At 44.7% G+C, this 22,533-nt stretch overlaps 1 protein-coding gene across 2 annotated transcripts in view; it reads right to left on the bottom strand.

Annotated features, from left to right (window-relative positions):
- The window catches only part of abca12 (ATP-binding cassette, sub-family A (ABC1), member 12), a 163,537-nt gene that overhangs the window by 23,125 nt on the left and 117,879 nt on the right, over window positions 1-22,533 (bottom strand). For both annotated transcript variants that reach the window (XM_080456466.1, XM_080456465.1), the window contains exons 60-66: window positions 20,960-21,047; window positions 19,829-19,937; window positions 15,309-15,363; window positions 11,275-11,452; window positions 10,010-10,125; window positions 6,331-6,490; window positions 5,336-5,589 (exon numbers count right to left, since the gene is read on the bottom strand). In XM_080456466.1, coding sequence (XP_080312592.1) covers window positions 5,336-5,589; window positions 6,331-6,490; window positions 10,010-10,125; window positions 11,275-11,452; window positions 15,309-15,363; window positions 19,829-19,937; window positions 20,960-21,047 — 960 coding nt within the window. The remainder of the gene's footprint in view (window positions 1-5,335; window positions 5,590-6,330; window positions 6,491-10,009; window positions 10,126-11,274; window positions 11,453-15,308; window positions 15,364-19,828; window positions 19,938-20,959; window positions 21,048-22,533) is intronic.

Below are 22,533 nucleotides of genomic sequence, written 5' to 3' on the forward strand. Positions count from 1 at the left end.
CGCCTCATGATTTGCAGGCCACGTTCGCCTTTAACGAGCGACAAAGCATCCCCTACGGGGAGGAAGGTTTTGTCGCCTCACAGCTTCCGTCCCACAGGAAGTGCCCACGCACCACTGTGAACCGGAAGTACTTCGGTCAGACATGACCCCTTGGCCGTACCGCCTCACGTTCGCCGCTGGAGGGCGACAAAGCACCTCCTAGGGAGGACGACTTTGTCGACAAGATGGCGGCGGCCAGAGTAAGTTAGGAAGAGAGTAATGACAGTAGCGTCGATCCCATTGTGAGAATGGAATGCGGAAGTGCTCTGTCTACGTCAATGAGATAGTTCCAATGTTGGAACTATAGCCCATAGAGGCCCGCTTTGCGGCGAGATCGAAGCGTGACGTTACTCTCTCTTCTACACTCTGGCGACGGCCAAGGTAGGATTAATCATTGATATATATATAGTTTTCACTGTATATATCTTTGGGCTTAATTCTGACGCCGGGGTTTTTCCCCGTGGCCAGCGTCGTGACTCCTCCGAGTCCTCCGTTGGCCCGAGGGTTAGCACCGCCGGCGGCAGTGGCAGCGTCACTGGTCCCCATGGCAACGGTCCCCATGGCGACGCTCCCACTCTCCGAGCGGCCGATGACGTCACCGTCCAAGCCACTCGCTCGGTGTGTGAAGCAATGGACGGTTTGCAAGCCGAATGCTTAGGTATTGCTCACAATACTAAAGGGTTTCAGGCTGCATTTCTCCACAAATCCCCCCGTGACAGAAAAAGTATTGTTTTCCCGTGCAAGGGGTCCAGCAGCCAATACTCTGAGGGAGGAAGTCTCCTTCCTCTTGAGCTTGGGCGCTATTAAAGAATTACTTCCGATACTTCTGTTTACTATCCCAGTACATCAGCGTTACACTGTGTGTGTACAGGGTTTTTCAGTACAGCAGTGACACACTGTGATTGTACTGATCAACTCCCCTGATCCGCAACAACACATTGTGGTTGTACTGGTGTGTTTTCCACGTGCTCTTATGCATATAATCTCCTATGTCGGACACGGTGTTGTTCCTCTCATGCAGAGGGTAAGGCAACCATGTCTCTGAGAGAGGGGGTTCACTCTCTCTCCATAGTGAGTATGTTACGAAGAATTTGTCAAGAAACGCGAGGTTACGTTGTAACCCCGGTTTCCTTAGAATTCAGAGTAACATAGTCAGAGAACTATCTATGAATCGGAACCAACTGGTTTTCTATTCGTAATATTTTCTGGTGGAAAAGAAGGGGGGGGGGATACGACCCATTCTGAATCTGAAGGGTCTCAATAAATACTTGGGTCAAAGAGCGGACCTCTGTCTCCGCCATTTTGGAGGGACAGATGCCCCCTTTGCCGTACCGCCTCACGGACTACAGGCCTCGTTCGCCACTAACGAGCGTCAAAGCACTCCCTAAGGGGAGGACGACTTTGTCGACGCTCCGTCCGGAGCCTTTGGGCTCAGACGAGAGGGCGACGGCCAAGGTAGGCTTGCTTCGGACGGCCCCGTTTGTCAGAGTGACAGCGCCGTTGGTTTCCATGGAAACAGACAGGCTGCGCTGGCGGACAAACCGGATGCTGACGTCAGGCAAGGTCCCCGTGACCGGTCACGTGACCCCGCCGGGTCCTAACGGACCGTTAGTACCTCTACTGCCTCGAGCGGTCACCTCAGGGTTAGCACCGCTGGCGGCAGTGGCAGCGTCGCTGGTCCCCATGGCAACGCACACAGGGTTAGCGCTGCTAGCACCAGTAGTAGCGTCTTTGGTCCCCATGGCAACGCACACACAAAAAAACGGTTCCCTTGGAAACGGATCTCAACGTTTCTTGGCCCATGGTGATTTAGCCTTGACTAGCTTGTTAGCTGCTAGGTTTGCAGAACCTCCAGTCAGGCTACTGTTGCTTCGATTGGCGGCTAACTGGCCTCACTAACAACCGCACATTGCAGTGTGGTTTTTTGGTGCAGCGCATAGCCAGCCCCGCTGAAGCAACACCACGGTGGCCACCTTCCACCGCTACCCTTCCACGGTCTCTAACGGCCCCGCATGTGCGGGTCCGCTGGATCACGTGGCGACATCACCGGTCCAGTTGGAAACGTGTGCGTTGTCCGCACTGGGTGACATCAGAGCCCCTCCTGACTCGCTTGCTGAGGCAGCTTGTTGGAGAGTTTGCAGTCCGGAACTGTTTTACTATCCCGGTACTTCAGTGGTACACTGTGTGTAGGGGTTTTTTCAGTACAGCAGTGACACACTGTGGTTGTACTGGTCAGCTCCCCTGACCAACAACAACACACTGTGGTTGTACTGGTGTATGACCCCCTCTGCGGACGGTGCGTTAAGGAGATGGGTGGACCAGCATTGTTTTCAATGCTTATTTCCACGTTCCTTTCTATCCACCACAGTCAGGAGGTGGCGCGGCACACAGACGTGGCCGTTTCCCCACTTGACGTCGAGGGGTTTTTCACCGTCACCGTCCGTCGAGCGTCTTGGTCCCGTCTCAGCAGGCCACCTTCATAGGGGGTCTCGCTGGGCTAGACCAGGCTCACGGCGCGTCTGTCCCGGGCGGGGTAGACAGCGTTTCGGCCTAGGGTCTTCTCGCGTGAGGCGACAAGTCACATACAGGCTATGCGTGCAGGCGACGGGTCTCATGACTTCGGCCTTACACCTGTTTCGTTTGGACAAGCCCCACGTGTGGCCTTTTTTCCCCGGAGGTGGATGTGGGCTCTTGGAGCCCCGTCCACCTGAGGTTGTCATGTCCTGATCGGAACCGACAACACCACGACCGTGTGCTATGCCAAAAAGCAGGGAGGCCTGGCCTCTCCAGTGTTGGACAGGCTAGCTGGCGATCTGACGCTGTGGTGCGACGCGCGCCTTACGTCAACCAGAGCCTCACAGGTACCGGGCCTCCTGAACAGTGGAGCGACTCTGTTGTCCAGGGGCGTTTTTTGGTACGCAGATTGGCCTCTCCTCCGGAGATGACAAGCCAGATCTGGGCCAGGTTGGCCGACTGAACTGCTTTATGCATTCCCGTCACGGGAGTTGGTCCTCTCAACTTGTCAGACTCCACGGACTGTCAGTGCCACTGGTGGCACTGGCGTGGGGCGCATGGAGGTTAGGAATAATCCTCTCCTCTACAACGAGCCCTGGGCCCTCCCCCCGATCAGAGATCTGCTACGGCAGGCAGGGGTCGGAATTTTCCACAAGCAACCTCAGGACCTAGACCGGTGGGCTTGGCCCGTGAGGGGGAGACCTTGACTTCTTATGGCCTGCCCCCTGAGGTGGTAGCTACCATCCAGGGGGCGAGGGCCCTTTCCACGGGGTCTGCGTACGACGACAGGTGGAACCTGTTCGTGTCATGGTGTCTGGGTCAGTCACCGCCGGTTGAGGCCTTCCGGGCCTCGGTACGCAGCATCCTCATGTTCTTGCAGGACAGATTGAACCAAGGTCTGGTTTTCTCGACGGTTAAGGTGTACCAGGCGGCCATTTCCGCTTGTCACGTGGGTTTCGATGACATGACGGTTGGCCGACATCCGCTGGTGCGTAGTTTTATGAACGGTGCCAGGCGGGCCAGGCCGGTCTCTAGGCCTCTGTTCCCGGCCTGGGACCTGGCGGTGGTGCTGGGGGCGCTTTGCCTCCCACCGTTCGAGCCTTTTCACTCTATGGATCTGGAGATCGTTAGTCTCGAAACGGTTCTTGTGGTTGTTTTCACTACAGCTACACGGGTCAGCGACATACATGCGCTCTCAGTAAGTTCGGAGTGCATGAGGTTCTTGGGAGGCGACAGCAGGGTTTGGTTAAGCCCAACATGGCGTTTGTTCCCAAGAACGGAATGGTGACCCAGACACCGGTTGAGCTGATAGTTTTTCATCCGCCTCCTTTCGCTTCGGCAGAGGATAGGCGGCGGCACTGTCTCTGCCCAGTGAGGGCGTTGAAGCTCTACTGCCAGAGGACGGCGGTCGGCCGGTCGTCGTCGCAACTTTTTGTCTCCTTCGGCCCAGATGGTCGGAGGAAGGCAGTGACTAAGGCGACGCTTTCTAGATGGAGTGTGGATGCCATTTAGGCTGGCCTACGTCAGTAGTGGCGCTCCAGTTCCAGAAGGACTGAAGGCTCACTCTACTAGAGGCGTGGCTACTTCCTGGGCCCTCTCCAGGGAAATGTCGGTCCAGGAGGTGTGCGCGGCCGCAAACTGGTCGTCTCCATCGACTTTTGCGGTTTTCTACAGCCTGGATGTGGCAGCGGCGTCAGTGGCGCACGCTGTACTGGGCATAGCGGCTGTCTCTAGTTAGGGTAGGGGAGGTTAGGCAGGTCTTTTGTGTAACCCGCCTTTGTTCCCTTCTCTACCTTCCTTCTCTTGAGTCCCCTCGGAACCACCGTTGGTAGGTTTCCAGGGGAGGAGGCCCTGTTTCCTTGTTTTCACTTATGGGTCAGACTTGTGTCTGTTCATTAGATGAATAGGCAGACTTGGTCTGTCAGGGTCCTTTTCTTTCAATTATATACCGCACCCCAGCCCGGAGGGCTGGGGCGCCCGTGAGGCCGAAGGTCACGTCCAGGGGGACGGGGCCTTATGGCTAGGGGGCGTGCGGACCTGAGATTCGGTATGGCTATAAGCCCAGGGGGGTTTATGCATCCCATAGTGAGTATGTTACGGAGAATTGACAAGAAACTCAGGGTTACGGATGTAACCCCGGTTTCTTTAGAATTCGGAGTAACATACTCACCTAACACCCCTGTTTGTGTGCATCTGCATGCAGGAAGCGTGTTAAAGAGGATGAGCCACGTCACGCGAGAGGTTTTATACCTCTTCCGGTCTACCGGACACGTGACATACCCTTCTCAGCCAATGAATGGCCCGGGAGTTTATGGTATGTAGCTCTGCATCAACGCCAGGGGGCGGTGATATCCCATAGTGAGTATGTTACTCCGAATTCTAAAGAAACCGGGGTTACATCCGTAACCCTGAGTTTTTCAGAAACCTGTTAGGATTTAGAAGACAGAAACGCGTTCCCGGATTGAATGGGTTAGCCCAATGTATAAACGTATTCCGACATTAAAGGGATAGTTCACCCAAATATTCATGAATACGGTATATGTTTCAGTTTTTGTCGCATTCCTAAGCCAATAATTTGATGACCAGCGGACCGGTAGACAGCGGTTCCGGTAGGAGACACAAAGGAGACTCTTTGTGTCTCCATGAATTCAAGTCTCCATGGGGTGACTAATCGATAGAAGAAAAGTCATTTTGGGGGTGAACTATCCCTTTAATAAAAATGGAATTGCACATAAATCATTCGCAAACTCATCGCTTGCTCATCGGGCCCCTCCTCTCTCACCTGACTGTGCGTATGAGGCCCTTGTTGATCAGCAGACGCAGGGCGAAGAACACCAGGCCCTGGATGAGGGAGGACAGGAACATCCACCCCAGGGTTTCGGTGGAGAAAGGGTCCCTGTAGGCGTCGATGCCGTAGCCGCTGAGGAGCTGCACCTCCATGTTGATCCTGGCCAGCTCCATCAGGCCGTTGCCGAAGCTGAACTGAGGGAAGATCAGGAAGGCGTTGCTCAGCGCCTCGAAGATCACTTTGATGGGCTGCGGGGGGGGGGGCACAAAACACAAGAGAAAAGAGAGTGAACAACAAGGAGGGAGAGCGGATGAGCGGGAATATATACAGTAGAACCAGTGGTGTATAGTAACATTACTCAAGTACTGTACTTAAGTAAATTTTTTAGGTACTTTTACTTTACTGGAGTATTTCCAATTGTCCATACTTTTACTTCTACTCCACTACATCTCAGAGGCAAATATTTTACTTTTACTGCACTACAATTATTTGAAAACTTTAGTTACTAGTTACTTAGTTTGTAGATATAAATTATTACATTTTAAAACTCACCTTAACCACTTTAGCCCTATTTTATACCTAGGCTATTTGAAAATAGCCGATCTACAAGCTCACAACGCGTCGCATCGCGACATTGACATTTTTGACATTGACATTTTTATTAATAAAACAAACAGCACTGTACTGTGTGTGTTAAATAGCTCTATAGTCTGATGCAAGCACACACACACACACACACACACACACACACACACACACACACACACACACACACACACACACACACACACACACACACACACACACACACACACACACACACACACACACACACACACACACACACACACACCAATCACTTAAACACTTTAACAAGCACACATAGAGTCAAGGGTGCCGCCGATGTAGTGACTATTCAATTGTCGGCCTATCCAATGGTTTGCCTATTAATCTGTGTAAATGTACAGTAGAGTGTCCACGCCGCTGACCTCATTGTGGAAGGAGAGTTGACCCATGAAGTAGACGATGGAGGTCGTCATGATGGTGTTGACGCTGATGAACAGGTTGATGCACACGTACGTGATGAAGGCCATCTCTGCGTCCTTGAAGACGCCAGACAGCAGGTACATCCAAGGGAAGGTGGAAAACCTGAGGACACAGAACGATGACGAAGATTTTTTAAAATCATACATACTTATAATAGTCAGATCCGTGGTTGTTACATTTACTCAAGTACTGTACCTAAAGTACAATATTGAGGTACTTTTACTTTACTGGAGTATTTCCAATTGTCCATTCTTTTACTTCTACTCCATTACATCCCAGAGGCAAATATTGTACTTTTATTACGTTATAAAACATACATTAACCAACTTTAGCCCTATTTTATATTTATTTGAAAATAGCAGATCTACAAGCTCACAATGTGCCGTATCGCGACGCGCTGTGAGCTTGTAGATCTGATATTTTCAAACATTTCAGTACTTTTACTTTTGGTACTTTAAGTACATTTTGATACCAACACTTTTGTACTTTTACTCAAGTAAATTTAGAATTCCGGACTTTTACTTGTAACAGAGTACTTCTAAATTGCAGCATCGATACTTTTACTTCAGTAAAACATTTGAGTACTTTTTCCAACACTGATGATTAGCATGCTATCATATCTTATCACACACCCAAGCCATTTATTTGCCCTGCTGGGTGAGTGGGTGACAAAGGAGGGTCTTATCAGCCTTATAGGGCTGATACGGCAGCTGACCAATAAGTGCCGCGGCATGCCGAACTTTCACCGTTGAGCGACACACGGCCACACATTGCCAAAGTACAAAAAGAAAGAAGAAAGTAATCGTGTTGTTTAAAAATCGTCAAGCTTTGTGATCGTGGCAGGGTTGGCTTTCAGAAAACCCAAACATCCACAAAGACCGCTTTCTTTTCAGAGTTTATTTTTCTGCGGATGAAAGCAGATAAAGAGACTTTATGCAGCATCCTCTCCATCAATGCCTCTTCTTGCAAAAGAATGACTTGCCCTTGCTGTCTTTAACCCTTTAAGACCGGGGAAGAATCTGTGTCATTTTTTAGATTTCTTTGGCTATTAAAAAAATTGCAGATATACAAGCTCGTAGCGCGGCACTGCTATTTTCGAAAAATCGTGAAAATGTGTGCAAATCTTTGAATATATATTTTTTTAAGTGAACATTTTTAACTCTGTTACAACTTCTGGGGACCCTGGAACAACATATTTTGAGATGGGGGTCCACGGCCAAATGCATATCATTTATGAGAACCACTGATATTATAGCAACATACGTTGTTTTTCAAAAAACTGTTTAGAAGACATTTGTAGAATCCCCCAGAAGCAAAGATTTGAGTTACAAATGTTCGCTTTAAAAATATATATATTCAAAGATTTGCACACATTTTCACGATTTTCCCAAAAATAGCAGATCTACAAGCTTGTAGATCTGCTATTTTTGAATGGCCCAAAGAAATCAAAAAAATGACAGATGCGTTCCCGGTTTGAATGCGTTAACGGGCTAAATGGAGAAGTGAGGAGCATGATGAAAGCAGACACCAGAGAACATTTGAAAAGGGAACAGAGGAAGAGCAAAGAAAACCTCAGCTCACGAGGAGGGTAAACATTCAAAAACAGCACCAAAAGGAGAGGAAGATGAATTACTTCTCCCTTTCTATTCCCTGGTGTGGCAGGCAGTACATCCTCCCCTGTTTTCTCTCTTTCTCTATTTTCTCCCAAATAATTTGCTTGTTCATTTGATTGGGGTGAGCGGGTCAGCTGGAACCAAGAGAACGGAAAGGAAGACAGAGAGAGGATGAGAGAGAGAGAGAGAGAAAGAGAAAAGGAGAGCAAGAGAGAGAGGAAGGAAATCAGTGGTGAGATACAGCCAGAAAGAGGAGAGCCAAATGCACGCACGCACGCGCACACACACACACGCGCACACACACACACACACACACGCACCCACCCACCCACCCACACACACACACACACACCCCCACACACACACCGACCAGTGGTGTAAAGTAAAGTACATTTACTCAAGTTTACTATACTTAAGTTAAATAATGTTTAGGTATTTTTACTTTACTGGAGTATTTTCAATTGTCTATACTTTTACTTCTACTCCACTACATCTTTTACTACAATTATTTGAAAACTTTACTTACAAGTTACTTTGCAGCTATATATTATTACATTATAAAACATACATTAACCAGTTTAGCCCTATTTTATACCTAGGCTATTTGAAAATAGCCGATCTACAAGCTCAAAACGCGACGCGTTGTGAGCTTGTAGATCTGCTATTTGTAAACATTTTAGTACTTTTACTTTTGGTACTTTAAGTACATTTTGATACCAATACTTACCAATACCAATACCAGTACTTTTACTGAAGTACATTTTGAATTCCAGACTTTTGCTCGTGACAGAGCACTTCTACATTGCAGTATTGATACTTTTACTTAAGTAAAGCATTTGAGTACTTTTTCCACCACACACACACACACACACACACACACACACACACACACACACACACACACACACACACACACACACACACACACACACACACACACACACACACACACACACACACACACACACACACACACACACAGAGAGAGATAGAAGCAGATAAAGATGGAGAGTCACCCTGCAGTGCCTTTAATAAAAAAAAAGAACAGAGGCTGTGTGTGTGCCAGGCCATGACGGGGAACAGAAGCCCGAGAGCTGTGGACCAGACCCAGGTGGGTGCGCGGGCGGGCAGACGATGCGCTGTGACTGGGCCTGGGCCGTGATTATTCATTGCCTGAGAAGGAGACATCTGTCTGATAAATGAGAGGCAGAGTGCTGAGCTGGCCTTTCCTCTATATCTGGGGGTTGTTGGGATGGGGGGGGGGGGGCACATGCGACGACACAGCAGACTGGAAGCCTAAACTAACCCCCCCTAACACAACTCAAATGCCTTTTCCAGTGATCCACATTGGTGGCTAGTAGCATGGCTTTTCTTTGTTTTGGAATTCAGCTTTAGGGCACTGGAATTTCATATTCGTATTTAAAGGGATAGTTCACCCCCAAAATGACATTTCTTTTATCGATTAGCCACCCCATGGAGACTTGAATTCATGGATTTTTTTTTGTTTTTGTCGCATTCCTAAGCCAATCATTTGATGACCGGCAGCGGTTCCGGTAGGAGACACAAAGAGTCTCCTTTGTATCTCCTACCGGAACCGCTGCCTACCGGTCCGCTGGTCATCACATTAGAACATTATTGTCTTAGGAATGTGACAAAAACAAAAAAATGTCAATGAATTCAAGTCTCCATGGGATGACTAATCGATAGGAAAAAAAAGCCATTTGGGGGGTGAACTATCCCTTTAAATATAAAGCATGCAGTAAAATCATCAGTGTTAAAGCTTTTTTTTAATTTTTATGTATATCTTTTTTGGGGGTTTTCTGCCTTTATTTGATAGTATACAGTAGACTGACATAATGAGGCGAGAGAGAGGTCGTCGGGACTGGGATTCGAACCCGCGACACGCTGTCAGGCTGCATTAGCAGCCCAGGTGCCCGGACCGCTACGCCAGTCAACCGGGCCAAAGCTTTCATTTTCAACTGCAACTAATTGCATTCCAAACACTGACCCGAAAAGCACCAGGAGCAAAGTGACGGCGCCCAGGTTGTGCCTCTCCGTGAACGCCGGAACCTGGAAGATGGCGACCACGGCCACAGTCAGTGCCACGGGGATCATGTAGAGGACCTGAGGATGGGGAGGAGGAGAGAGAGAGAGGGTGCGTTAGAGAATAAAATGAGGGAATGGTGTGAGTGAGGGACTCGGGAGCGAGAGGGAAGAGTGGTGATGTAATGTCATGGTTTAACCCTTTATGTCCGGGAACGCATGCTGTGTCATTTTACGATTTCTTTGGTTATTCAAAAAATAGAAGTAGTATACAAGCTCATGCCAGTGTGATGAAGCCGCGCACTTCTTCTTTAATTAAGCCTAATTTATAATCCTTTGAATGGCGGTGTTGCTCGCCGAAGAGAACAGATTTTCAAGCTAACAGCGTGCAGTGATGCGTGCGTTATATCTGAGCTTGTAGATCTGCTATTAATCTTTTCGTGAAAATTCGAGCAAATCTTTGAATATATATAGTTGTTGTCTTTTTTAAATATTTTTTTACTTTTTTTAGCGAACATTTTAACTCAAATCTTTGCTTCTGGGGATTCTACAATCCTAACATTTTTTTTTTTGAAAAACGTATATTGCTATAATATCAGTGGTTCTCAAACTTCTCAAACTTCAGGACCACCCAAAATGATATGTATTTGTCCATGGACCCCCGTCTCAAAATATTTTGTTCCAGGGACCCCCACCAGAAGCAAAGATTGCTTTTAGCTGTTTTTTTTGGCTGATTTTTAAGTCTCTGTGTTGTTACCCATGTCCTCACTGTATTGCCTATTTTAATGTTGTTTTATGCTTTTGCTTTTCTTTTTTTGCTTTATTGTTAAATTGGTTGTAACTGTAATTGTATTCTTGCTCTGTAAAGCACTTTGAGCTGCATTTCATGTCATGAAAGGTGCTATACAAATAAAGTTTATTATTATTATTATTAAGTAAAACATTGATATGATATATTCAAAGATTTGCAAACATTTTCACGATTAAAAAATCAATAGCAGATCTACAAGCTCATAGCTGTGCTTGATATCTGCTATTTTTTTAATAGCCAAATACATCTTTAAAATGACACAGATGTGTTCCCGGTCTTAATGGATCTAAGCCAGCCTTACTCACGATTTGCCATGAAATTACAATATCTTTTCTCCTGTTCACACCAACTTTTTTATGCTAAAAGTGTCATAATGTAATACAGTAGGTCGGCCCTGAAAGCAGCCTGGAACACGTTACCATGTCGTAGAAGAAGTTGACGGCCCAGTAGAGGGGCTCGCTGACGCCGGAGATGTGCTGGAGCCTCTTGGAGCCGCTGTGGTGCTCCTGGACCTCGTAGATGGCGAAGCTGGCCGTCATGATGGAGTAGCCGGTCAGCACACACAGGGCCACCAGGATCTGAATCATCCCCTGAACCCTGGAGGGGGGGGGGGGGGGGAAGAGGAGCAAACGTCACTTAACGTGTTATCAACGCGAGGCCGTACCATTTGCACCCACAGTGGTGGAAAAAGTATTTGAGTAAAAATATCTATAGACCATATTCACACGGCGGCCATGTTGGCATTTTGCATTGAAAAAACGGGGCGGCAACGGGGGTGGCATTTCATTAACTTAATAGCAAAATGGCCGCCGTGTGAATATGGTCTATACTGCAATGTAGAAATACTCTGTTGCAAGTAAAAGTCCGGAATTCAAAATTTACTTGAGTAAAAGTACTAAAGTATTGGTATCAAAATGTACGTAAAGTACCAAAAGTAAAAGTACTAAAATGTTTGAAAATAGCAGATCTACTAGCTCACAACGTGTCGCGATGCGACGCGTTGTGAGCTTGTAGATCGGCTATTTTCAAATAGCCTAGGTATAACATAGGGCAGAAGTGGTTAATGTATGTTTTATAATGTCATAATCATTGAACTGAACCCTGGGGTGGGGGGGGGAGAGGAGCAAACGTCACTCAATGTGTTATCAACGTGAGGCCACCATTTGAACCCACAAATCCACCGGTCATCAAAGGCTCAGCGGTTATCGTTATTCAGCCATTGGTTACTATTAGGAGTGTCCGATATTATCTGCCTTATTTTTTAAAGAAGTTACAGGAGTACTAATGTCAATTAGTTGACATTTGGTGAAAAAGCCAGCATATATCGGTATCGGTTGATATCGGTATCGGCAATTAGGAGTTGGACAATATCGGTATATGGGATATCGGTAAAAAAAGTCAAAATCGAACATCCTTAGTTATTATCATTCAATGGTCGTCATATTGGTCACCAAGTTATTAACGCCAACTCCACTTTGCCAGTAGTATTCACATAGTACAGTTAAGTCCTCCATCATTATTATCATCCTCGCCGTCAGCAACTTTTCTTTTTCCTCCACTTAGTTAAGAACTGATCTTTTACTTTGAAATGCTGCAGCGCCCACCCACCAAGAGTACTAGGAACCAGGCTATAATCCAATCAATATGCTCTTATGGGTGCCTACTGCCGAGTCACCTGGACCGAAGCCATTTATTTTCTCATCTTCACAAAGAACCTGCGTTTCATAGTCTGCCGAGGAACTGACTCATGTCTGCTGAGGCTTCATTCAATTGAACCATTCAGCGGGCGTACAATAAATAGAATCCCATTAATAATAAATAGTCTAGTAAAGACAGATGTGTGTGCCTGGCCTGTGACAAGATAATGGACACAAAAGAAGCCCCACGTGTCTCTGCCGCTTCTTTGTCTATGAGCTGCAGTAGCTGGCTAAAAAAAAGAATGAAGGCCCAATCAGAAGCAGTGAAGAGGAGCTCAGAGTCTCCGGTCCAGACCTGATTCAATACTACCCCGTTGAGACTTTGATCCCTGGGTTATATCAGGGATACCCCACAGAGAAGATTACGTCATTACAAAGCCACGCCAGAGGTATGAAATGGTATATACACTTCCGGTCTCCGGAGTGGGCGCGGTCACCCCATGTGAACATCGTTTGTCGTCAGATCTTGCACACATCCTGTGTATCTGTATTGCTCATAGCTCATAGCACGGCGTGCCACGCTACGAGCTTGTAGATCTGCTCTCTCCCTGCCCTCTAAACTTCCTTTGCCCCCAAAGCCTCCCTGCTGGCTCACTTAAAAGAGAGAGTAGGCATCATTTCTTTCCCGAGATGCCCAGCCTTGTGCCTTGACTGGTTTGCCCTCTTTACTTTGGCCATGACACTACACAAGCCAACTAAACAGGATGAGCTGAGCAAGGGGATCAGGCATGAAAGGGAAAAAGGCAAGAGCGAACGAGAGAAAGACAGAGTTGGAGACAGTGGGGAGAGAGAGTGAGCAAGACACAGAGCAAGAGAGTGAGTGAGAGAGGAGTGGGAGGGAGAGAGAGAGAGAGAGAGAAAGTGAGATTGAGATTGTGTGCAAGAGACAGAGAAGGAGGGGGTGAGAGCGAGGTAAAGAGAGAATGGAGATTTATTCTTAGGCCTTTCACGGAAATCGGACAAGGCAATAATTTTTTGAGCAATTTTGTTTCAAAAATGTGTTTTCGCTAAATTAGACCTGCTGGTGGCGCCAATGTGAAAAGGGTGGCATTTTTTCCTCTGCCTAGTGGGAATGTGAGTGCCAAATCTTCACGGAAATTGCACGCTTCGTTCATGATTTGAGGCATTATGTTCAAAAGGGACCAATCCTGCAAACTTTGGAAGCCAATCTTAGCCAATCAGGATGGAATATGGGAAACCGGACAGATCCGTGTTGATCACATGACTATAGAGATACTGTGTACCGATTTGCGTGATGTTTGGACAAAATCTGTAGGAGTAATATCCAAAAATATGTTTTGCACAAATCGGCCTCCTGGTGGCGCTATAACAGGCCAATCTGAAACATTCGGGGCAGAGGTTCTGAATTGGCATCCAGGGAGTGTGTGTGCACAGTTTCGCAGTGACCGTGTCAGAGATTAGCTGCTCACAGACAGACGGACGGACACACACACAGACACACACACACACGGACACACGGACGGACGGACAGGGTGCAAAACATAGCCTCCGCCAGGCCAAAAGAGACAATGAATGAATGAATGAAAAGAGAGGGATATGGATACAGATAATGGAGATGGAGTTAATGAAAGGGGGGGGGGGGCTGTAAGGCTGTAAAGGAGTACCTTTCCAGGTTAGGCAGGTGAACACAGAGAAAAAAAGCTCTCTGAATGATTTATTTGATTTCATCTATAAACCTCCCATGCAATTTCACATGCAGAGCACCCCCCACCTCCCCACCCCCCAACCCCCAGCAATACGATAAAATCCGGAGTGGTGATTTACCTCTGAGTGTAAAAAAAAAGGACCCCCAACGCTCTGTATTTTTCGGCGTGGGGTCTATAAAGCGGTACTGTGGAGTGTTTTAACCCTTTTAGACCGGGAACGCATCTGTGTGTCGATCTGCTATTTTTGAAAAATCTTGAAAATTTGCGCAAATCTTTGAATATATGTATTTTTAAAGCGAACATTTGTAACTCAAATCTTTGCTTCTGGGGGTCCCTGGAACAAAACATTTTGCGATGGGGGTCCGCGCCTCTGCGGCCAAATACGTATCTAAAAATGTTTTCTAAATCCTAACAGTATGTTGCTATATCAGTGGTGCTCCAACTTTTCCATGTCAAGGACCCCCAAAAGGACCCTCATCTCAAAATATGTTGTTCCAGGGACCCCCAGAAGCACAGATCGGACTTAAAAATGTTCGGTTTAAAACAAAACAAATCACGATTTTCCCCCAAAAATAGCAAATCTACAAGCTCATAGCGTGGCACTCGGGCAATTTTTTTAACAGCCCGAAGAAATCTAAACATGACACAAGATGCGTTCCCGGTCTTATTGGGTTAAACAGGCCCCATTTGGGGAAGTGGAATCAATCCACCTCTGAGCCACCTTCAAGGTAAACACCCGTTATATTGGGGCCGCTTGATCAATAATGCAAGCTCAGGAAAGTCCATTTAGAAAATCAAATATGGGTAAATACAGCCATCAGATAGCCGGCCCCAGCCAGCCTCCGTTGAACTTGTGATGGCTTGAATTAGAATTTAAGAGGAGCAGAGAGCTCTAACATTGTACCCCGAGAGCAGCCAAACAACTGCCAATAAAACCCCCATCACCAACTTTGATAACTTTGGTCGTATTTGCACTGATTAGGATGCAAATGAGAGTCGTTTTCCAGCCCGGCTGGTGCAGCCCGCTTATCCAGTTAGGTGTCAACAATCAATTTAACAGTGGAAATGGAAGAAGAGTAGAGTACTTACACTGCATCTTCATCGTCTTGCCGTCCGTAGTAGGGGTGGCTGGACACAGAGATGGCTGTAGGAGAGGGACAAAAAACAACAATGTCTGGTTAGCCATAGAAAACAACTGCAGGGTGGCTGTTTTTTGTCATTTTTTTAACCAGGCAAAAATCCCATTGAGATTGTAATCTCTTTCACAAGGGAGCCCTGGGCAAGAAATAAAACAAGCCGGGATTACAACATAAATCAAAAAAATAAATAAAAACACAAGGCAAAACCCCCCAAAAATACATGAATACAAAGTCAAGCTCCAGTTTAATGCCTGTCTGGAGGTTATTCCAGGACAAGAGAGGTTTTCAAGCTAGGTTAAGATCTACTGAAATGTATACGATACAATACGATTGCTTTTAATTTTATTACCATATAACGCAATGTACTGCAACTATAGTTTGTTTATATTATTATTATATATATTCCCTAAACATTCTTTTTGGGGGGGTCTAATGTAATGCCATTTCTCAATTTGGCACTGTGCCAGCCATTCTGCACTAGCCCTGTAGAATGTAAACTATGTGCTGCTGACCAGCAGTGGTGTAAAGTAACTAAGTACATTTACTCAAGTACTGTACTTAAGTACAATGTTGAGGTACTTTTACTTTACTGGAGTATTTCCAATTGACTATACTTTTACTTTTACTCCACTACATCTCAGAGGCAAATATTGTAACTTTTACTCCACTGCAATTACTTGAAAACTTTAGTTACTAGTTACTTTGCAGATATAAATGATTACATTATAAAACATACATTAACCACTTTAGCCCTATTTTATACCTAAGCTATTTGAAAATAGCCGATCTACAAGCTCACAACGCGTCGCGATGCGACGCGTTGTGAGCTGCTATGTGATCTGCTATTTTCAAACATTGCAGTATTGATACTTTTACTGAAGTAAAACATTTGAGTACTTTTTCCACCACTGCTGAACAGGTAGCTCAGCCTTTGGGCCACAAGGCTCTGGGTTCCATCCAACTCAACCTATGGGTAGCACGGCAGCACCGCAGCAATCGGCACCGCTTAACGTTTGTGAGAATTTAGGGAGCACACACACAGGGCTCATGGCACACTTAGATTGCCCCAAGGCATGATGGGGGTATACAGGAAACAGCCTTCTGAACCACCCGAGGGACTCCCGTGTTAGATAGATAGACCCCCCCGCTGTGAAAAGCAATCTCCCCCAGATCCTCTCCCTCTTCCTCCCATGTGTTTCCTCTGTGAGTCTACAGGTCACATTTGAATGATTGCACTCCGCACCACCCAGCTCTCTTTATTGACTGTGGGGGGATGTTAAGGTGGAAGAGAAGTTAAGTGTGCGTGTGTGTGTGTGTGTGTGTTGTGTGTGTGTGTGCATGTGTGCATGTGTGCGTGTGTGTGTGTTTGTGTGTACACACATGCGCTTATCTTCATCTGTGTGCATTTGTGTGTCGCTCAATCTCCTACAGTCAGTGGTGTAAAGTAACTAATTACATTTACTCAAGTGCTGTGCATAAGTAAAATTTTGAGGCATTTTTACGTTACTTGAGTATTTCCATTTTCCAATACTTTTACTTCTACTACATCTCAGAGGCAAATATTGTACTTTTACTCCACTACAATTATTTGAAAATAACTAGTTAGTTTTCAGATATAAATTATTACATTATAAAACATACATTAACCACTTTAGCCCTATTTTATACGTAGGCTTTGAAAATAGCAGATCTACAAGCTCATAACGCGTCGCATCGTGGCGCGTTGTGAGCTTGTAGATCTGCTATTTTCAAACATTTTAGTACTTTTACTTTTGGTACCTTAAGTTCATTTTGAAGCCAATACTTTTGTACTTTTAATCAAGCAAATTTAGAATTCCGGACTTTTACTTGTAACAGAGTATTTCTATATTGCAGTATTGATACTTTTACTTAAGTAAAGAATTTGAGTACTTCTTCCACCACTGGTGCACACGTGCGCGTGTGTTGGTGCCCGTGGGTACGGCACGTGCGCTTATCTTCATCTGTGTGCATTTGTGTGTGCCAGACTGTCTGTGCATGCACGACCGTCCATATAATATATGGATGGAATACATATATTTTATATTACACAGCGTGCGTGAGTACGTGTGTACGTGCGTGCGTGCATGCATGTGCGTGCGTGTGTGTGTGGGCAGGTGGGTGGGTGTGTGTGTGTGCACGGAGGCAGACGGTCAGGGCTGATTCTGAGTGCTGAAAACTGTAGTGAGAACGCGAGGCTGCCTCGTTCCCTCAGCATGCCTACAGTATATGCAGCCAGCCAGGGCTTCATCTGTATGCACGTCGCATGCAGATCATGGGAGTCTAAAGGGCTCACAGCGCCCCCAGCCTGCGAGCATGGGAAATGGACGGTGGTTTGCACTACATTCGCTGTTGAGAGAGCTTTTCTTTTGTTTGTTTTTTTGTTAAAGCTCTGTATTCATTGCGGGAGAGTACCAGTGTACCAATGTTCTCTCAGCCCCTAACCCCTAACCCCTAAAATAGGGATGAGGGAATATAGGGATGAGGGAGCATCAGATCTACAAGCTCATAGCGCGGCACCGAGTGCCGCGCTATGAGCTTGTAGATCTGCTATTTTGGGGGGAAATCGTGGAAATGTTGTGCAAATCTTTGAATATATATATATATTTTTTTTTTAAGCGAATATTTGTAACTCAAATCTTTGCTTCTGGGGATTCTACAAATGTCTTCTAAATCCTTTTTTTTTTAAACTTGTGTTGCTATATCAGTGGTTCTCAAAGTGGAACTTTTTCATGTAAGGATCCCCGAAATAATATGTATTTGGCCGCGGACCCCCATCTCAAAATGTTGTTCCAGGGACCCCCAGAAGCAAAGATTTGAGTTACGTATAAATGTTCGCTTAAAAAATATTTTTTTCAAAAATATTTTCTTTTCAAAAAAATATTTTTCAAAAATAGCAGATCTACAAGCTCATAGCGCGGCACTGGGTGCCGCGCTATGAGCTTGTAGATCTGCTATTTTTTAATAGCCAAAGTGTAAAATAATGATTAAAGCGGTTAAAATGTAAAATGACACAGATTCTTTCCCAGTCTAAATGGGTTAATAAACAAAAAACATCATTTTCAGGTGGGTCATCAAGATTCAGGAGAGAACCCCACAGACCATGAGCTTGTTGATACAGTTCCAATTGTGTCTGCTCATTTATTTGTTTCATCACTTCCAATTTCACTTGTTTATCTTGTGTCCTGCATGAGTTCTCTCTCCTGAACTGTTTTTACTAAAGAGCTGGAGAGATGGGGAGACCCCTGTTTATTGAACAAACACAGAGTCTATATCTATGATTACTATCAGAATATAGTGCTATTTGTACTTTCTCTAACAGGAAGTGTTAGAGAAAGTATATTCTTAATCACATTAACCGTGGCATCCCTACATTTTCAATTTCTTTCAAATGTGTCATTTTTCTTTTTCCAAAATAGTGGAAATAGATCTATGAGCTCACAATGAGCTTATCGGGTATTTTTGTTTATCAATACTGCAAGATAGAAATACTCTGTTAGAAGTAAAAGTCCGGAATAAAAAATTGACTTGAGTGAAAGTACAGAAGTATCAAAATGTATACAAATCTTTTGAAAATAGCAGATCTACAAGCTCACAATGCGTCGCATCGTGATGCATTGTGAACTCGTAGATCGGCTATTTTCAAATGGCCGAAATATATATAGGGCTAAGTGGTTAGTGTATGTTTTGTGATAATCTAAATCTGCAAAGTAACTAGTAACTTAAAGATGGGGTGCCATGATATTTTTCAACCCTAAAACCTGATCATAAGGTATTATTATTATGTAAGGATTTTTTTCAACAAAAAAAAAGTGTACAGAAATGGTTAAAATTATGTTTTTATGTGGACACGCCTCCAGTTCATTAAGTATACTTGGTTCTCACCTTAGCACCTCCTCCACCACCTTAGCACCACCCACCTGTCCTAGTCCCTCCTCCTCCTCATGCCCACACCTGTTGTGTTATGATAATGAGGGGGAGGGTATGGCTTTGTGATGTCACTAAAGCGCTGTTTCTCTATTGGCACGTTTGACCCTCAAGGTTTCAGCCTCCAGGAAGAAACTCCAAATAGTCAGAGAAGACATAAAACACCATAAAAACACCACCGGGGGGCTTTATGAAGTTTTATCAACCTCATAGACACATGAAAAACAGAAAAAGTGCAAAACCATGGCACCACCTCTTTAAGTTTTCAAATAATTGTAGTGGAGTAAAAGTACAATAATTGCCCCTAAAAGTACTGAAAATCGGAAATACTCCAGTAAAGTAAAAAATACCTCAAAATTGTACTTAAGTACAGTACTTGAGTAAATGTACTTAGTTACTTTACACCACTGACCTCCTGGAAGATAACAGCAAAAGCGCACATTGCTCGTATGCATTCTATGTCTGTTATTCATCCAGTGTTGATACATAAAAGGGCCACAGCAAGGAAAAGAGGCTCGCTCCTACCATATTTCCGTGGGTCTTTGTCTGCAGGAATGTTGGAGCGCAGGATGAAGTTGTTCAGGCTGTTTAGGTATGCTGGCATCGTGTGGTGACCTTCAGGGTTATACCAGACCTTCACAAGACACACACGCACACGCACACACAAACACACACACAACAGTGTTATTTGTCGAGATCATACACATCGAAGTCGACCACTTACAGTTCTCTATCATAAAAGCATGTTTGTGCCAAGGATTCAAAGACATCGTAAACACTGACGATATTATCATCCGCGGACCGTTTCAGATAGAGGAAAAAAACACTGGCACGAGTGAGGCCATTAAACGGAATAACGATGCCACTGATGATTGTATTAACACAGCCCCCATCTGCATATGAGCATCTGTAGGCGGCAATTGTAACCATAACGACTTTGGTTAGGGGTGTCGTGCTTAAACTTTCATCTCACAATTAACCCATTAAGACCGGGAATCCATCTGTGTAATTTTTTTGATTTCTTTGGCAAAAAATAGCAGATCTACAAGCAGATCTGCTATTTATTTTCAAAATCATAAACATTTGTGCAAATCTTATTAAGATTTAAGATGAGATATATTGAATATATTTAAAAAAAGATCTGCTATTTTTTGAAAAAGCGTGAAAATGTGTGCAAATCTTTGAATATATATATATTTTTTAAAGTGAACATTTGTAACTCAAATCTTTGCTTCTGGGGGTGGGGGGTCCCTGGAACAACATCTTTTGAGATGGGGGTCCGCATCTGCATCGCAAGGCCCCCCAAAATTAGATGTTTTTGGCCGCCGACCCCCATCAAAATATGTTTTGAAGCAAAGACTTGAGTTAAGAGGCAAAGACCAGAAGCAAAGACTTCAGTTAAAAATGTTGCTTCCAAAAATATATATATTCAAAGATTTGCACAAACGTTCAAGATTAAAAAAAAAAAAAATAGCAGATCTACAAGCTCTTAGCGCGGCACTGGGTGCCGCGCTATGAACTTGTAGATCTGCTATTTTTGAATAGCCAAAGAATAAGATAATGGTTAAAGTGGTTCAAATCTAAAATCTTAATGGGTTAAGATGGCATAATGGCACAGCAGGCACTCTGGAGGGGGGGAAGCGGAGAGAAAGTTACCTTAGAAACGGTGCGGTTTTTGGGCACATCCATTAAGTCCATTTGTAAGCCGGGAGGGAGAGGCTTGCCAAAGATGAATCCGCCGTACCTGAGGAAAAGAAAAGGTCAAAGGGAGATCGATACGGACCTAAGGAGGACATGGTTCTCCTTTTAAAATCCTAAATAAATAATGTCTAACCAAAAGCAAATCTTCCATTCCACTACGTCTAAGAACCATTAGAGTATTTTTGTTTTTCCGTTTCATTGACAAAGCTGTTTAATTTCAACTCGACATTATAGAAATATCACAGACACTGCCCGTCTCCACTTATGGAATATTACTAAACTCCAGCCTTTTGTTTCCCAACAATTATGAAAGATAATACGTTATTATCTAGCATTTCCATTACAATGGTCCATTACATCTTTCTTTCTAACTTTTTCCTGGTTCAACTTACAGCAATGACCAACCAATACTTGTTTAGCATGTGTTCCATGGCCCTGATAAGCACCTTTGTAAAAAGCTACGTCTAGTGGTGTCTCCAAAATCTTATCATAACTCATAGGGCATAAAAATAAAACACAACCTGTACAAAATCGAAATGTATTTTAATCCCTACTCTATCCGTGTGTTGATTCTTAAGTGACTCCATGTAAATGTAAGATTGTTAAAACAATATTTAGAAAATGTGGTTTTATATCACAGACTTCTAAAAGCTTCTACACAGGGATTCAAGCAAAAAAATAAACTCACAACTGAAAAGTAGTTTTGGCCCAATCAGCGATTTGTGAAACGGTGTAAAAGGAGAGCCCCCCCCCCACCCCACACACACACTAAACCAATGTTCCTGCTGTCATCCAGTTGAAGAAATCACATATTGAGGCTAGAGCCATTGCTTTCAAGAAACAGCCGAGACCATTATGGTTTAGTGTGACCAATTAAAATACTGTTTAATTAATTATTAAATAACTTTAATATCTGTTGTTACCGTAGGGCTTGAATTTACCAGCCACACACATAGGGTTATACCTGATTTATACTTGGTTGTGCACAGTGTCGCGCACCGGAAATAGCAGATCTACAAGCTCATAGAGTGAGCTTGTAGATCTGCTATTTCGATGCACGACACCAGCGTGCAACCAAGTATATATCATCCTTTAGCCGAAGCCAAGAGTTAGCCGAGAGAAAGATAACTATGCTAGCCTCTATGGAATCCAAATGAACTCTCAGCTAATCCAATAAAACCAGGAAAGCATCTGTGCCATTTTAGATGTTAGCTAAAAATGCATAATTTTATACTTTGGCTAATCAAAAATAGCAGATCTACAAGCTCATAGCGCGTCACTTTGTGCCACACTATGAGCTTGTAGATCTGCTATTTTTTGGGAATCTTTGAATATATATATTTTTCTGAAGCGAACATTTTTAACTCAAATCTTTGCTTCTGGGGGTCCTTGGAACAAAATATTTCGGGATGGGGGTCTGGGGCCAAATACATGTAATTCTGGGGGTTCTTGACATGAAAAGGTTTGAGCACCACTGATATATAGCAACATGCTTTTTTCAGGGGAAAAAAGAGTCAGAATCAGCCTCA

The sequence above is a fragment of the Gymnoscopelus braueri genome (genome assembly GCF_963280865.1).
Source record: "Gymnoscopelus braueri genome assembly, chromosome: 18".
Taxonomy (NCBI): Eukaryota; Metazoa; Chordata; class Actinopteri; order Myctophiformes; family Myctophidae; genus Gymnoscopelus; species Gymnoscopelus braueri.